Raw genomic sequence first — 19,581 nt, forward strand, 5'->3', positions numbered from 1 at the left:
ATGTTGTCTTTCATTTCACATTCCCCATCTAGATGGTATTCTTCCCATTAGTAACTGAGGGAACAGGTCAATAACTTCCATACTCGCTACATAAGCAAACTTATACCAATGAAACAGGATGAAGACATTATATGACTGCTTTATTATAACTAATGTTAATCACTAACTTTATAACAATTTCAATACTAATATTTAAATACTGTACTTACAGCCTTTTCAAGGTCTTAAGATGCTTTAAACGTTCAGGATCAATTGTTTTAATTTCATTGACATCCAGGTACCTAAAATTATAAGAGAAACCTATTATGGAAATCAAAATATATTTATTTAAAAAACAAAGCAAGTCTGACTGGATGATGAGTATAACACTGGCTGTCTCCCACTTGGGTATGGAGACCCAAAAAAGAAACACTTTCATTTTTGTTCACTATCATACAGGCACTCTGATACTACAGTTCAGATGACCCTCCAAACTGAAAATACCCCCACCCCTCCTTCAAAGGGCAAGTACTGTACTTAGCAATTCCAGGACTAAAGTCCAGCTAACTGGTTTCACAAATGTTACCTCACTCACATTCCATTAGCTCATCAAAGTCCCATAAACTATTTGCCTCCAATCACTTCTATCTATACACATCTATACACTTATATATGCTTACATATGCCTGCTGGATGTCCAAGCCCCTCGCACACAAACCCTTTACCCCCTGTTCTCCCAACCTTTTCTAGGGTGACCCCTACCCTGCCTTCCTTCCATTACAGATGTAAATTATTACTGTGGAAATATGAAATAAACCAGTGACCAACAAGATTCCCCAATTTATAAAATATGTACAGCAGAGGTATTGTTTTTTCCACACACACACACACATCTCACATCTTGAAAACAGAACTTGCTCCTGCCGAATCCCACCAAGGCAGGGTGGCCCGAAAAAGAAAAACTTTCACCATCATTCGCTCCATCACTGTCTTGCCAGAAGGGTGCTTTACACTACAGTTTTTAAACTGCAACATTAACACCCCTCCTTCAGAGTGCAGGCACTGTACTTCCCATCTTCAGGACTCAAGTCCGGCCTGCCGGTTTCCCTGAACCCCCTCATAAATGTTACTTTGCTCACACTCCAACAGCATGTCAAGTATTAAAAACCATTTGTCTCCATTCACTCCTATCAAACACGCTCACGCATGCCTGCTGGAAGTCCAAGCCCCTCGCACACAAAACCTCCTTTACCCCCTCCCTCCAACCTTTCCTAGGCCGACCCCTACCCCGCCTTCCTTCCACTACAGACTGATACACTCTTGAAGTCATTCTGTTCCGCTCCATTCTCTCTACATGTCCGAACCACCTCAACAACCCTTCCTCAGCCCTCTGGACAACAGTTTTGGTAATCCCGCACCTCCTCCTAACTTCCAAACTACGAATTCTCTGCATTATATTCACACCACACATTGCCCTCAGACATGACATCTCCACTGCCTCCAGCCTTCTCCTCGCTGCAACATTCATCACCCATGCTTCACACCCATATAAGAGCGTTGGTAAAACTATACTCTCATACATTCCCCTCTTTGCCTCCAAGGACAAAGTTCTTTGTCTCCACAGACTCCTAAGTGCACCACTCACCCTTTTCCTCTCATCAATTCTATGATTCACCTCATCTTTCATGCGCATGTAATAATATAAAAAAAGAATACAATATCATGGGATCTAACCTATGACTCACTGAACGTGACACACCATTTATACTGACACATTCAAAGGGATAAGTGGATGCATCTAAGCCGCCTTCCAGATAAGGAACATAGACCTAATGAATATTGGTTAAGTTTTTTCACTTACAGCTCTGTTGTATCAGGTGGAATGCCTCTGGGTATTTGTGTGAGGTGGGCCCTAGAGCAGCGAACAATTGTGCCCCGACACTGACACTCTGGTGGACAGTACACAGATCCAACACAGTCCTCATCATTGTCATTTTCACCTACAAGACCAAGTCATAGTTAAATGGAATTTCATATATTTGTAACAAGGAAGAAAAGGCTTGAGCACACAGCATAAATTCATATACAGATGACTACAAAAGTAGAGAGGTAGAAGAGTACATTACCTTTAAATTCTCTAAATTCTATATCATACCCTCATACTAAACATTTATGCAATTAAGAAGCAATGCAAATCTTTACACTCACTTAATTCTATATTATATATAACATTTAACATTTTACTGATTAGAAATGCAAATCAAGCCTTCAATACTCTCATACAAATACTGACCAGAGCATGTGAGTAGCTGCATCTGAATTTTTGTGATAGGAGTGCCCCTGAATGGTGCTGGAAGGTGGCAGGTTGGAGGAATGGCTTCCTCTCGCTGAAGTGCCCACTCTGCCAGCCACAAAGCTCGGCAGTCACAGTTTAGAGGGTTGGACGATATATCTCTATCAAGTGGAACATCAATGGAGCAAAGGCATTAGTTAATATTTATTTATTTATTTTTTTTTTTTTTTCAACAAGTTGGTCGTCTCCCACCGAGGCAGGGTGACCCAAAAAAGAAAGAAAATCCCCAAAAAGAAAATACTTTCATCATCATTCAACACTTTCACCACACTCACACATTATCACTGCTTTTGCAGAGGTGCTCAGAATACAACAGTTTAGAAGCATATACGTATAAAGATACACAACATATCCCTCCAAACTGCCAATATCCCAAACCCCTCCTTTAAAGTGCAGGCATTGTACTTCCCATTTCCAGGACTCAAGTCCGACTATAAGAAAATAACCGGTTTCCCTGAATCCCTTCACTAAATATTACCCTGCTCACACTCCAACAGATCGTCAGGTCCCAAGTATCATTCGTCTCCATTCACTCCTATCTAACACGCTCGTGTACGCTTGCTGGAAGTCCAAGCCCCTCGCCCACAAAACCTCCTTTACCCCCTCTTTCCAACCCTTTCGAGGACGACCCCTACCCCTCTTTCCTTCCCCTATAGATTTATATGCTTTCCATGTCATTCTACTTTGATCCATTCTCTCTAAATGACCAAACCACCTCAACAACCCCTCTTCTGCCCTCTGACTAATGCTTTTATTAACTCCACACCTTCTCCTAATTTCCACACTCCGAATTTTCTGCATAATATTTACACCACACATTGCCCTTAGACAGGACATCTCCACTGCCTCCAACCGTCTCCTCGCTGCTGCATTTAATTTATCATTAAATAAAAAAATGAAAATCAATCTTGCTGGTACTGTTCTTGGGCTCCACCTATTAACCACAAACTGACAGATGTGATTCAACCTCAATCCCACATTCTGAATCTGCCACCGCCACCAAGACTATCCCTAGAACATTCCGTTAATTTACCACCCACACTTTGTAGCAGCTCTTTATTTAACTTCCCTGACTTATTTTGGTATTAAATTTCCATTTGTGTCCCCTCATTTTGGTTCCACTCCTTCCAAGCAATATCTTCAACCACCTTGTCCAGACTTCCAAATATCTTAAACAGTGTGACCAGATGCTCTAAGCACCTTCATGCCTCCAGTGTTGCTAGATTTAAGTCTTTCTCCACAACTCAGGTAATTATACTCAGTCACAACCAGGTTGGCTGTGGAACAGGAAGGCATGTACAATGAGAGAATAAAGTAAATGAACCTCGTAAACTTGGAGGGAAGAGCCAGGGTACATGACAACCGAGATAGTCAGAGGCACTGCAAGTTGATTATAGGTAGAGGCAAGGTGATGTACCAAAACCTGACCCCCATCCCCACCCACAGCTCTAAGTGCAGCTTAATAAGCACATACCAAAGATGATACATACTGTGCAGACAGAATCCTTGTTAAAGTTACTGAAAGCTATGTCAATGATGTTATCTTATTTATGTGGATCTCCTATGATTAGTTTGAAGTAATGTTCACCCCTAAGTCCTTTGGCCTTACTGATACTGGCAGCTGCCACTCTCCTCAGTTGATATGGCAATACAGCCTCTCCTCAATTAATGATGAAGTTCTGTTCCTAAGACCACATCATTAAACAAATTTGTCGCTAAGTGAGGAGCATACTATAATGGAAGTGAGTTTGTGTCAACCATTTTTGATATTGTTTTAATATCACCTTTGCACCATTTATAACATTTCTGGTATATTTTTAAATGTTTATACAGTACCTGGGTATAGTGGACCCCTGGATTAAGTCGTCATCAGAATAAGTAATATTCGGAATATTTATTTATTTATTTATTTAGTAACACACTGGCCTATTCCCACCAAGGCAGGGTGGCCTGAAAAAGAAAAACTTTCACCATCATTCACTCCATCACTGTCTTGCCAGAAGGGTGCTTTACACTACAGTTTTTAAACTGCAACATTAACACCCCTCCTTCAGAGTGCAGGCACTGTACTTCCCATCTCCAGGACTCATGTCCGGCCTGCTGGTTTCCCTGAATCCCTTCATAAATGTTACTTTGCTCACACTCCAACAGCACATCAAGTATTAAAAACCATTTGTCTCCATTCACTCCTATCAAACACGCTCACGCATGCCCGCTGGAAGTCCAAGCCCCTCACACACAAAACCTCCTTTACCCCCTCCCTCCAACCTTTCCTAGGCCGACCCCTACCCCGCCTTCCTTCCACTACAGACTGATACACTCTTGAAGTCATTCTGTTTCGCTCCATTCTCTCTACATATCCAAACCACCTCAACAACCCTTCCTCAGCCCTCTGGACAACAGTTTTGGCAATCCCGCACCTCCTCCTAACTTCCAAACTACAAATTCTCTGCATTATATTCACACCACACATTGCCCTCAGACATGACATCTCCACTGCCTCCAGCCTTCTCCTCGCTGCAACATTCATCACCCATGCTTCACACCCATACAGGAGTGTTGGTAAAACTATACTTTCATACATTCCCCTCTTTGCTTCCAAGGACAAAGTTCTTTGTCTCCACAGCCTCCTAAGTGCACCGCTCACTCTTTTCCCCTCATCAATTCTATGATTCACCTCATCTTTCATAGACCCATCCACTGACACGTCCACTCCCAAACATCTGAATACATTCGCCTCCTCCATACTCTCTCCCTCCAATCTGATATCCAATCTTTCATCACCTAATCTTTTTATCCTCATAACCTTACTCTTTCCTGTATTCACTTTCAATTTTCTTCTTTTACATACCCTACAAAATTCATCCACAAACCTCTGCAACTTCTCTTCAGAATCACCCAAGAGCACAGTGTCATCAGCAAAGAGCAACTGTGACAACTCCCACTTTATGTGTGATTCTTTACCTTTTAACTCCCCACCTCTTGCCAAGACCCTCGCATTTACTTCTCTTACAACCCCATCTATAAATATATTGAACAACCAAGGTGACATCACACATCCTTGTCTAAGGCCTACTTTTACTGGGAAATAATCTCCCTCTTTCCTACATACTCTAACTTGAGCCTCACTATCCTTGTAAAAACTCTTCACTGCTTTCAGTAACCTACCTCCTATACCATACATCTGCAACATCTGCCACATTGCCCCCCTATCCACTCTGTCATACGCCTTTTCCAAATCCATAAATACCACAAAACCCTCTTTAGCCTTATCTAAATACTGTTCACTTATATGTTTCACTGTAAACACCTGGTCCACACACCCCCTACCTTTCCTTGTTCATCTGCTATCCTATTCTCCGTCTTACTCTTAATTCTTTCAATAATAACTCTACCATACACTTTACCAGGTATACTCAACAGACTTATCCCCCTATAATTTTTGCACTCTCTTGTGTCCCCTTTGCCTTTATACAAAGGAACTATGCATGCTCTCTGCCAATCCCTAGGTACCTTACCCTCTTCCATACATTTATTAAATAATAGTACCAACCACTCCAAAACCATATCCCCATCTGCTTTTAACATTTCTATTTTTATCCTATCAATCCCAGCTGCCTTACCCCCTTTCATTTTACCTACTGCCTCATGAACTTCCCCCACACTCACAAACGGCTCTTCCTCACTCCTACAAGATGTTATTCCTCCTTGCCCTATACACGAAATCACAGCTTCCCTATCTTCATCAACATTTAACAATTCCTCAAAATATTCCCTCCATCTTCCCAATACCTCTAACTCTCCATTTAATAACTCTCCTCTCCTATTTTTAACTGACAAATCCATTTGTTCTCTAGGCTCCCTTAACTTGTTAATCTCACTCCAAAACTTTTTCTTATTTTCAACAAACTTTGTTGATAACATCTCACCCACTCTCTCATTTGCTCTCTGTTTACATTGCTTCACCACTCTCTTAACCTCTCTCTTCTTCTCCATATACTCCTTCCTCCTTGCATCACTTCTACTTTGTAATAACTTCTCATATGCTAACTTTTTCTCCCTTACTACTCTCTTTACATCATTCCACCAATCGCTCCTCTTCCCTCCCACACCCACTTTCCTGTAACCACAAACTTCTGCTGAACACTAACACTATTACATATTCGGAATGAGTGACATTTTTTCGTCACAATATTGGCTCAGTGAACGTCACTGAACTCGGTATAAGTCATTCGTGTCTAGGCCTGAGCGGCCCCGACACTCCAAGTACAGCCAGTGTGCCATTGTTTACCAGCCAGTGAGGACGATCTCACGGGTTCATATGATACATTGTGTAATATTCCATTCTTTTTACTGCTTGTAACTGATAATTAAGCCACCATGGGCCCAAAGAAAGCTTCTAGTGCCAGCCAACACTTTGGTAAAAAGCTGAGAGATAGGCGACAATGTGCCTTTTTCAGCAATTATGCAATATGTACAATACTAAAGCAGCAGGAGTCTATAAAAGCTATAGCATCAGCCAGTGATAAAGTGTAGCAAGTAAGTTAATCAATAGAAAAAAAGACAGCACAAAACTGACTCCTCCATTCTTGCTGGAGGTATATAGGGCTACTGACTAACCCCCGCCACCTCTGCTGCCGCCTTCACCACCACTATGTAAGGCTTATCTTTCAGTGGCCCTTATACACCCAACAACAAAACACACCACCACTCGTGACATTCTTAACACCATATTTTATTCATTCTAGAGTATATATCATGTTTCTATGTTATTAATATTTTTTTTATGTCATATTAGATGAATTGCGCTAGATAAATAAGTCGCAGAGCTGATATTAGTGTCATATTGCAGGACTATCTTGTCCCGTCTCCCAACACAGTTCCTAACATATGCCAGAAACAGACCTCTCTGGAACACTGATTGACAGGGGTCCATTAACACTCAAGCTGGTCCTAGTGGCATTAAAAAACAAAGAAGGGAAGTAACCCAGGATAAGGACTTGGTACCTGAAGTCTTTATGGACGGGGATTCCCCTTCAAAACAACTGTAAACTCCTCCATCCTCTCCCCTCCTCCTGTCTTCCATACATCACCCTGTCTTCAATAAAGGTAAGTGTGATGTTATTAGTGTTTTATTCTTCATGTATCATTGTCTTCTGTGTAAGTAAATATATATTTCATGTAGAAAACATTTGTTTTAATAATACTTTTGGGAGTCTGAAACGGATTAATTGGATTTCCATTATTTCTTATGGGGAAAATTAATTCAGAATAAGTCAGATTCAGGATAAATCACTCTCTCTGGAATAGATTAATTACGTAATCCGGGGGTCCACTGTAGTAGATTAGTAGACAGCAATCGCCCAGGGAGGTACTACCATCCTGCCAAGTGAGTGTGAAATGAAAGCTTGTACGTAATTGTTTTACACGATGGTAGGATTGCTGGTGTCTTCTTTCTGTCTCAAACATGCAAGATTTCAGGTAGGTGTTGCTACTTCTACTTACATTAAGGTCACACTACACATGCATGTACAAGCATATATATATATATATACAGACCCTTCTGGGTTTTCTTCTATTTTTCTTACTAGTTTCTTACAGAGTTCTTCCTCCGTATGCCATGCGTGTTGTAAGAGTCGACTAAAATGCCAGAAGCAAGGGGCTAGTAACCCCTTCTGTATATATTACTAAATGTAAAAGGAGAAACTTTTGTTTTTCTTTTTGGGCCACCCTGCCTCGGTGGGATATGGCCAGTGCGTTGAAAGAAAATGTTTATACAGTAGTGTACTGTATATTGAAATGAGTAGAATAGAGGAAATTAGGTCTAATATACATTATTTAGTTATGAATACTGGTCAGAGAACCCATCGTAAGTCCGGGGCATTGGTAAACGAGTACATTGCTAATTGAGGAGAAGCTGTCCTGGCCTCATTTCTCTTTGTCTTCATCACCTTACATCTGCCTTGGTTGAAATCAAGAAGCTATTTAGTTGATCATTTCAGCATTCCTCTTTTTTTTCTTTTTTTTTTTACTATATTCATACAAGATTTGCACCATGTGCATGTTTTCTGTTAAACACACTGGCACCATCTCCCACTGGGGTATGATTTAATTCCCAACAGACTGCCTGCTGATGAGAGACAGAAAATGATCTATGAGGAACATCACTTGTTACTTCCCCCTACTTCTCACTGTGTTTACTTTCTATTTGTTACTTATTTTTTTTTATTCAGTGGAGTACCTCCCTAATGGCCTAGTCTGCTCTATTTTGTTATTTAGAAGATCATCCAACAGCTACTCCTGTAGCTACAAACAGGCACTGTACTGGAAATACCAAAATAAAGCAACAGAATTAATAAAACTCAATATACATGAATGTGAAGAAATTAAAATGCTTCCTTTCCAACTAGGTAATGCCTGCATTTAGTGCCTCATTATTACTGAACAAAGGAGTTCAATAATAATGAAGACAGACATAAGTTGCAGAAAAAGAATTTATTGCAACAAAGTTTCACTCTGTGCATAACTTTAAAGCTCTAAAGAGCAAAATACCACCACAATTAAAGCCTGTTCTGTAACTTTTGTCTTCGTTTTCATGTGCTATTTCATCAATGATCAATGAAGATGTAAATGGGTTGTTTACTTTTAAGTTTTAATTCTTAAAATGTATCATCTGTTGTGAGCTACTGGATTTCTCAGCATTTCTTTCTCAAATAAAAGTTCCATCTCACCTTCCCACAAACTATGACTAAGTATGACATACAGGAAGTTCATCTATACAAACAGTGTTGCATGTACTCTACTCACAGCTATTTAGTAAAAGATTAAGCAAGTTTTAAATTATAATTTCCTTCTTAAACCTTGGATTTTTTCCAAACAACTCAAAATATGATAAAATCTTGGAACACTCCCTGAAAATTCAGCAATGTATGCATTAACAATACAGTAATTACATACTGTACACAATACACTCAGCACACCACCAGGGAGGCACTACTGACCTATCATACAAATGTGAAACGAAAGCCTGTTAAACATTTTGCATTCAAAAAAGGTTGCTGGTTCTTTCACAGTTTCATAAATATGAAAGACTGCAAGCAAATCTTACAAACTTCTACACACACTGAATACAATATGCAGTCATCTCTATTCTCTTACATGTTTCTTAGAAGAGGCAACCATCAATATGGTAAAGGGTTAAACCTATTCTCAAGCATGCAAGTTTCAGAAAACACTGGTCCACTTACAAATTAGTAAGTGCTGGTAGATGCTCCATCATCTTCCTGGAGAGACAGGATATGTGGTTCCCTGCTAGGTCACTGAAAAAAAAACAAGTAATTAGTGTTTCCATTAGATACACAATACATTAAGGAAAATGCTCTAACAAAATAATAGCACAGTAGAGAAAAATTAGCTTTTGGTTATTTCTAAGTAAAAAATCAAGTGCCAAATCTTTAAATACTGACCGTATTACAAGATAAAATGCATATATTAAAAATCAATATTTTCAAGAATGGTAACAACAGAAAATGTGACTAATCATATTTGTTGGTTATTATTTATTTCTGTTAGATGAAGCACATTCATACACTAGTTAGCATTAAGCTTTTAGGACAAGTTTACTGACTAAATTCCCAACTAAACAGTGTTCACGTGTTTGACCCAGTGCACAGCAAAATTAATGGCCTGTAGAAACCTTAATTGCAATAATGAAGTCTTAAATGAATAGAGAAAAATTACAGTACAACAGTAATCACTGTACAATAGTCATCACCATACATTAGTAATCACTGTACAAGAGTAATCACTGTACAATAGTAGTACTTTTTATTTTATTACTGTATCTTACTTTCATTTTTTTGGGGGGATGGGGGGACTGGTTATGTAGCCTAAACATGCTGACTTGCTACATAATATACTTAACTAGGTAAGTTACAGCATACACTAAATACAATTAATATAACATAAGTGTTCAATAGTATACTCTTTTACAGTTGAACACTGTAAAGGAATATGATATGTTAAAGAGAAACAGTTTACACATTGTTTAAAATAATAAGAGTTAATACTGTTTAATGAATCAGTCAACTTTTGTTTTTTACAATTTCACTTGCAGTTAAAATTACCAATGTACATATTCGCTTGATTTACTCATTTTCAAGAGGCAAGTAATTAAGCTTTACAGTGGGTTTGTGTAGCTGAAGCACAAAGCAGATCCCACCACTACAGCTAGCCGAGTATATGTAGTTAGTTGTTAAAAGTGGGCAGACCAGGTGTGGAGGCTCACATCCAACCACAAGATCAGATACATTGGTATCTAAAAGGACAATTTGTAACATGATTACTTAGAACCATGTCATCCAATATTACTACTGCATTTTAAAATTTAAACAAGCTAATATTCAATACCAGTCATCAGCATTTACATACAAAAGCCATACTTCCATAATTTCCATCACTATTTAACAAACTTATGTCATTCTCCAATTCTTGGTCTGTCCCATTCTTGTAAGTGCTGCCTGAAATTGGTCACTAAGACCACAAGCTCAAAAAAAAAAAACCCACTCCTTAGCAACAGCACCATGGTCCCCTAAGAACATATATAACAAGACTGGCAAGCACTACATTAGGAAAATGCTACGAGTCGCCTTGCAGGCCCCCGACTTACAGCTGGGTCAGGGCCTTGACCCTTCGCACTACGCTCTCAGGCATCTGTACCAGTTTGTTGTGGGACACATTGCTGTAACAAGAGACTTTCAACTTAGAGCTTTAGTTACTAATTACTTTTGTTAAAAAAAAATATTTTGGGATAGAATAATAGATCCCTAGCAAAGAAACCCAACCCACTGTACCATTTAGAGACTAAAGAGAATACACGTTATGAAAATTGTTTAGATGTTCTGTGTATCATAAATATTGGAAGGTGTAACATGTAATATGCCTGAAATCTAACCCTTCTAATAAATACCATCTACAAAAACTAAAAAGCAAAATACAGTTATGGTATTAAAAAAAAAAAAGGGAAGGCAAGTGAAGTATTACTGTGCTACAGTACTTGCATCAGTTTTCTTCACTCCTCTGCAAAAGCACCACTCTAAAGCAACATCTGCAATTTTTGATGAGTAAACAAAGCCAGGAGTTACAGCAAGAACTGTAGTACTCACAGATGAGTGAGTGCTCGTGCACCTCTGAAGAACTCAGGACTCAAACTTGTAAGACGATTATGAGAAAGATCCAAACGATTTAGTTCCTTTAGTCGCCGAATGCTTGAAGACCCATCCAGGGAAAACAGCTGGTTGTAGCTAAGGTCTCTGAAGGAAAGGAAGCTATTATGAAACATTACTTGAAATAAGCAATGATCTCTCCTATTTGAAGTAGGAAATATTTCGATACACAAACATAATTCCTGATTATTTTGAGAGAGTGCCTAAAAAACAAAAACATTATTTACCCTAATTTTATCTAGTAAACTAAATTTTTTTAGTCTTTTGAATTCTTGATTTCTTCTACATATTAAGTAAGGTAGTAGGTTGGTAGACAGCAACAGCCCAGGAAGGTACTACCATCCTGCCAAGTAAGTGTAAAACAGAAGCCTGTACTTGTTTTACATGATGGTAGGATTGCTGGGGCTTTTTCTGTCTCAAACATGCAAGATTTCAGGTATGTCTTGCTACTTCTATTTACACTTAGGTCACAATACACATATATGTACAAGCATATATATACACACCCCTCTGGGTTTTCTTCTATTATCTTACTAGTTCTTGTTCTTATTTGTTTCCTCTTATCTCCATGGGGAAATGGAACAGAATTCTTCCTCAGTAAGCGACGAGTGTTGTTAGAGGCGACTAAAATGCCAGGAGCAATAGGCTAGTAACCCCTTCTCCTGTACAAATTACTAAATTTAAAAAGAAAAACTTTCATTTTTCTTTTTGGGCCACCCTGCCTCGGTGGGATATGGCCAGTTTGTCGAAAGAAAAAAAAAGTATGACTACTGTTTACATATTAATAGGTACTGACAACTTATGGGTAGTGCTTTACAGCAGCTTATTCACAACTGTTAAGCTTTTGTGCCTGAGCAGAGTAAATACAGTACCAGTAAATGCATACTTAAATAAATACAGTAGATCATCAAGTAACACAATCTGTTAGCACATTTTTGCTATAAAATAGTTGCAAAATTATGGCATAGTTTAGGTGAGCACACTGTAAATTTGGTTTACAAGGTGGAGTACCTTCAAGGGTAAATATGGTACATGCTGCATCCTTTTCCCTCCATTTCACAGTGAGCCTCAGGCAAGTCCATTGTCTTACAGGGAGGCCTATATAATGTACACAACCTCCATGTGTGTTAGAAGTTATCAAGGTCCCTGAACCAAAACAACTCCTTTCTTTCATCAAACCAGCTATATCCCACCAAAGCAGGGTGACCCAAAGAGAAAAATGAGTTTTTTTAAATTTAATAATGTATATAGGAAAAGGGGTTACTAGCCTCTTGATTTCAGCATTTTAGTCACCTCTTATGACATGCATGGCTTACAGAGGAAGAATTCTTTTCCACTTTCCCATGGAGATAAGAGGAAATAAACAAGAACAAGAACTACATTGTATTAAGAAAATAGAGGAAACCCAGATGTTTGAGTGTGTGTGTGTGATATATATATGTATATATATATATATATTTTTTTTCAACAAACCAGCCGTATCCCACCAAGGTAGGGTGGCCCAAAAAGAAGAACAAACGTTTCTCTTTTTAAATTTAGTAATCTATACAGGAGAAGGGGTTACTAGGTCCTTGCTCCCGGCATTTTAGTCGCCTCTTACAACACACATGGCTTACGGAGGAAGAATTCTGTTCTACTTCCATGGAAAATTTTATTTTATATATATATATATATATATATTTTTTTTTTTCAACAAGTTGGTCGTCTCCCACCGAGGCAGGGTGACCCAAAAAAGAAAGAAAATCCCCAAAAAGAAAATACTTTCATCATCATTCAACACTTTCACCACACTCACACATTATCACTGCTTTTGCAGAGCTGCTCAGAATACAACAGTTTAGAAGCATATACGTATAAAGATACACAACATATCCCTCCAAACTGCCAATATCCCAAACCCCTCCTTTAAAGTGCAGGCATTGTACTTCCCCTTTCCAGGACTCAAGTCCGACTATATGAAAATAACCGGTTTCCCTGAATCCCTTCACTAAATATTACCCTGCTCACACTCCAACATATATATACAGTGGAACCTCTACTTGGAAGTTTAATCCATTCCATGACCTTGCTTGCAACTGGATTTGCTCGTTTGCAGAGTCAATTTTCCTCATTTAAATTAATTGAAATGCAATTAATCCGTTCCAGTGGAATTCTGTGCTTCAATAATTTCACTAATATCAACTCTAAGGCTTATTTATCTATCTCACTTCATCTAATATGACATAATAAACAATATAAATAACATAGAAACCTAATGTATTTACTCTAAAATGAATAAAACATGTAATTCACGTAGTGGTATGGGCGGTGTCGGTGGTGGACGAGAGTTTGTCTGGAGACTGGACAAAATACTTCTTTAATAATTTCGCTAATATCATCTATATGGCTTATTTATCTATCACAGTTCATCTAATATGACATAATAAACAATATAAACAACACAGAAACCTGATATATACTCTAGAATGAATGAAATATGTCATTATATATGTAGTGACGTCGGCCGACGAGTGTTTGTCTGGAGACAGGGCAAAATGTTTCTTGAATACAGTGGAACCTCAAATATCGAACTTAATCCGTTCCAGGAGTTAGTTCTAAATTCGAAAAGTCTGAAAAGCAAAGCAATATTTCCCATAAGAAATAATGGAAATACAATTAATCAGTTTCAGAAACCCAAAAACATTCACAAAAAAATATATTTTATAGAGATTAATTATAGTTTTACATACACACAACAAATATAGTGTTCAATTATGTATTAATAAATTTAAACAAACATAAAATATTTTACTTACCTTTACTGAAGACTGGTGATGGCATCTGGAAGATAGGGAGGAGGAGAGAGGGAGTTGTGGTTAGTGTTTGGAAGGAGAATCTCCCTCCATGAGGACTTCAGGTATCAAAGCCCTCTCTGGGGTTACTTCCCTTCTCTGTCTTTTAATGCCACTAGGACCAGCTTGAGAGTCACTGGACCCCTGTCTCACAAAATAACTGTCCACAGTCCTGTTTCTGGCACCTCTAAGTTTTCTCTAAAATGGGACATGGTTCTGTCACTGAACTTGGTGCAAAGATGGCTTGTTTCAGCTTGCTCAGGGTGGTACTTCTCCACAAACATTTGAACATCATTCCACCTCTGTATTATTTCCTCCTTCACATCTATGGTGCTTCTCACTTTCTTTACCACAGGGGTACCACTAGCAAGTTTCTTTGGGCCCATTGTAGCTAATTTCACAGTCCCACAAACACTAAACACAATGAAATACACCTACCATCCGACTTACAACCTGCTCGACTTACGACTGTGTTTTTTATGCCAAATTTCTGGGAAATAAACAACTATTTGTGTTGTACACAGTGTTTATCCTAAACCTTACAGTATAAAATACAGTACTAACAACATAAAAAGTAAAGTAAAACAATAAAATAAAGTCATTACAAAAATGTTTTGTTGATATTCAGTAGTAAAGTTAGACATATGACCATTTCGACTTACGACCGGTTTCTCGGAACCGAACTCAGTCGTAAGTCGGATGGTAGGTGCAATCATAAAATCTTTGAATGAGAGCACAGGTTAGTGTTCACTCGAGCATCAACAAAACCAGACTGGCTCACGGCACCTGCGTGGGGACACGGACAGAGCAGGCTGCCGGACAGGTCCAGTACCCAGCGGTTCGAAAATAGGGGCAAAGTTGCTTCGAAAAAAGGGCTCTATTTTCGAAGAGTTCGATAAGCGATACGTTTGAAATTTGAGGTTCCACTGTATTTCGCTATCATCAACTCTACGGCTTATTTATCTATCACAGTTTTTTTATTTTATTTTTTTTCTTTATTAATTTGAACATGATACATAGAAGTACAAGGAAATACAGTGGTTAAGTGTAACATGCTAAAGCCCCTTGTATGCAGAGCATTATGGGCTGGCTTAAAATTAACTTAAGATTAACTAAGCAATGATATATTCAGTGGTAAACATTGTTGTAAACAGTTAACAATTTAGCACAAATGAGTATTTCAAAGACAGGTCATATGGTCTTTTACCGTGTTGCTATGCATTCAGCAGAATGGAGTATTCTGTTTGATTGAGTCACAGGTTAAACATTTATGTGATACTATTATTCAGTTTTTATTTGGTTGTGGGTGAGTAAGTGATTTCTAAGAAGAGACATGAATTTATAAAGTGTTTCTTTTATATTCACAGGTAGTGAAATCCAGATTTTTGGGCATTTTATGTGCATCGAGTTTTTTCATAGTATGAGATGTTCATCTAATATGACAAACAATGTAAATAACATAGAAACCTGATATATACTCTAGAATGAATGAAGTATGTCATTATATACATGGCGGAAGCGGCCCACAAGAGATTGTCTGGAGACAGGACAAAATACCCCCTTGAATATTTCGCTATCATCAACTCTCCAGCTTTTTGTCTATCACAGTTCATCTAATATGAAATAACAAACAATATAAATAACACAGAAACCTGATATATACTCTAAAATGAATAAAATATGCCATTATGTAACAGGTGGAGGAGGCCACAACCACTCCCTCTATGTTGAGGTAAACACTGCCATCTAGTGATGGCCTTTTGAAGCTGTCTTATTATTATTATTATTATTATTATTATTATGTAGTAGTAGTAGTAGTACATTATTTTTATACATGTATTATTATTACACGTATTATATTATTCTTTTTTTTTTTATTAGCACACTGGCCGATTCCCAAAAAGGCAGGGTGGCCTGTAAAAGAAAAACTTTCACCATCATTCACTCCATCACTGTCTTGCCAGAAGGGTGCTTTACACTACAGTTTTTAAACTGCAACATTAACACCCCTCCTTCAGAGTGCAGGCACTGAACTTCCCATCTCCAGGACTCTAGTCCAGCCTGCCAGTTTCCCTGAATCCCTTCATAAATGTTACTTTGCTCACACTCCAACAGCAGTCAAGTATTAAAAACCATTTGTCTCCATTCACTCCCATCAAACACGCTCGCGCATGCCTGCTGGAAGTCCAAGCCCCTCGCACACAAAACCTCCTTTACCCTCTCCCTCCAACCTTTCCTAGGCCGACCCCTACCCCGCCTTCCTTCCACTACAGACTGATACACTCTTGAAGTCATTCTGTTTCACTCCATTCTCTCTACATATCCAAACCACCTCAACAACCCTTCCTCAGCCCTCTGGACAAAAGTTTTGGTAATCCCGCACCTCCTCCTAACTTCCAAACTACGAATTCTCTGCATTATATTCACACCACACATTGCCCTCAGACATGACATCTCCACTGCCTCCAGCCTTCTCCTCACTGCAACATTCATCACCCATGCTTCACACCCATATAAGAGCGTTGGTAAAACTATACTCTCATACATTCCCCTCTTTGCCTACAAGGACAAAGTTCTTTGTCTCCACAGACTCCTAAGTGCACCGCTCACCCTTTTCCCCTCATCAGTTTTATGATTCACCTCATCTTTCATAGACCCATCCGCTGACACGTCCACTCTCATACTCTCTCCCTCCAATCTGATATCCAATCTTTCATCACCTAATCTTTTGTTATCTTCATAACCTTACTCTTTCCTGTATTCACTTTTAATTTTCTTCTTTTGCATACCCTACGAAATTCATCCACCAACCTCTGCAACTTCTCTTCAGAATCTCCCAAGAGCACAGTGTCATCAGCAAAGAGCAACTGTGACAACTCCCACTTTATGTGTGATTCTTTATCCTTTAACTCCACGCCTCTTGCCAAGACCCTCGCATTTACTTCTCTTACAACCCCATCTATAAACATATTTAACAACCACGGTGGCATCACACATCCTTGTCTAAGGCCTACTTTTACTGGTAAATAATCTCCCTCTTTCCTACATACTCTAACTTGAGCCTCACTATCCTCGTAAAAACTCTTCACTGCTTTCAGTAACCTACCTCGTACACCATACACCTGCAACATCTGCCACATTGCCCCCCCTATCTACCCTGTCATAAGCCTTTTCCAAATCCATAAATGCCACAAAAACCTCTTTAGCCTTATCTAAATACTGTTCAATTATATGTTTCATTGTAAACACTTGGTCCACACACCCCCTTCCTTTCCTAAAGCCTTCTTGTTCATCTGCTATCCTATTCTCCGTCTTACTCTTAATTCTTTCAATAATAACTCTACCATACACTTTACCAGGTATACTCAACAGACTTATCCCCCTATAATTTTTGTACTATCTTTTGTTCCCTTTGCCTTTATACAAAGGAACTATGCATGCTCTCTGCCAATCCCTAGGTACCTTACCCTCTTCCATACATTTATTATATAATTGCACCAACCACTCCAAAACTATATCCCCATCTGCTTTTAACATTTCTATCTTTATCCCATCAATCCTGGCTGCTTTACCCCCTTTCATTTTACCTACTGCCTCATGAACTTCCCCCACACTCACAGCTGGCTCTTCGTCACTCCTACAAGATGTTATTCCTCCTTGCCCTATACACCAAATCACAGCTTCCCTATCTTCATCGACATTTAACAATTCCTCAAAATATTCCCTCCATCTTCCCAATACCTCTAACTCTCCATTTAATAACTCTCCTCTCCTATTTTTAACTGACAAATCCATTTGTTCTCTAGGCTTTCTTAACTTGTTAATCTCACTCCAAAACTTTTTCTTATTTTCAACAAAATTTGTTGATAACATCTCACCCACTCTCTCATTTGCTCTCTTTTTACATTGCTTCACCATTCTCTTAACCTCTCTCTTTCTCCATATACTCTTCCCTCCTTGCATCACTTCTACTTTGTAAAAACTTCTCATATGCTAACTTTTTCTCCCTTACTACTCTCTTTACATCATCATCCCACCAATCGCTCCTCTTCCCTCCCGCACCCACTTTCTTGTAACCACAAACTTCTGCTGAACACTAACACTACATTTTTAAACCTACCCCATACCTCTTCGACCCCCATTGCCTAATAAAAAATATATACCACAACCTCCCTCACCAAGTGCTTCATTCATACACATTCAAAACCACATTCAGCCTGTGTTAGTGAACTGACTTTTGATCTTTTCATCATCTCATCTCGTTTCTGGATAGTAACCATGGCACCAAGATGAATGTGAAAGATTCTTGAACTGAAGAAGCATAAGCGTGAAAGTCTTGCTGTTTCGAAGAAAATTGTGATACTATTAGATAAGTTGAAAAGTAGTGCACACATGATGGAGTTGGCACTACCCTACAGCCTAAATGAGGCATCAATTCATACAATTAAGAGAAATGAGACCCAGATACAAGCTTATGCAACGAGTACCAAAACTGACCTGAAAAAATGAAATGTATATATTTCCACACACATAACTTCCCTACGGTCACATGCCATCACCCACACCAACCAACAGCCTCCACCCACACAATCCCCCCATACAATAATTCTTTGTCCCCCCCCCCCCAGCCATATGCTTATGCCAGGGCCACATTCCCCACTACCTCAAGACCACATCTTGTCCAGCCCCACCCCCTCACCCCCCCCCCCCATTTTCCCATGAACTGACTGATACTATTAAACTTTTTACCTTAACATGCCATCCATGTATCTAATCACTATTTCCCAACCACCCTCATTAATGCTTACAGCACCAACCACATATTCACCCACCTAGTCACTCATTATCCACATCATACACACCAGGCCACTGGCAGTTACATTTTTCACTTGTGCCACTCCCTCACAGCTTCAACACACAGCTCTACTCCCACAGTTCCCTACCCACACCTTACCCTTGGCCCTCACAACCTAACACCACCCACATCATGCCACCTACACTGCCACCCACATGGTTACCATCACACCGCCTCGTCACTTCCAGTCTCCACCCCTACATCCCTCCACTCCAGCATCCTCCACCCCCCCAGTTCCTGCCCCCACCCATCCACCATTTGGTCTCACACCCCCACTGAACCATCTCACCCCAACTATTCTAACCAGGGCCTTTTATGTGCATTGAGTTTTTGCAAAGT

At 39.2% G+C, this 19,581-nt stretch overlaps 1 protein-coding gene across 1 annotated transcript in view; it reads right to left on the minus strand.

The window, feature by feature from the left end:
- Positions 1–19,581, minus strand: part of LOC128696874 (protein slit) — a gene marked incomplete in the record, with an annotated part of 659,908 nt that overhangs the window by 165,759 nt on the left and 474,568 nt on the right. Inside the window, 6 exon segments of the mRNA XM_070096038.1 lie at positions 210–281; positions 1,841–1,979; positions 2,273–2,433; positions 9,580–9,651; positions 11,001–11,072; positions 11,497–11,643. Coding sequence (XP_069952139.1) covers positions 210–281; positions 1,841–1,979; positions 2,273–2,433; positions 9,580–9,651; positions 11,001–11,072; positions 11,497–11,643 — 663 coding nt within the window.

The sequence above is a fragment of the Cherax quadricarinatus genome, chromosome 52 (genome assembly GCF_038502225.1).
Source record: "Cherax quadricarinatus isolate ZL_2023a chromosome 52, ASM3850222v1, whole genome shotgun sequence".
NCBI classification, from domain to species: domain Eukaryota; kingdom Metazoa; phylum Arthropoda; class Malacostraca; order Decapoda; family Parastacidae; genus Cherax; species Cherax quadricarinatus.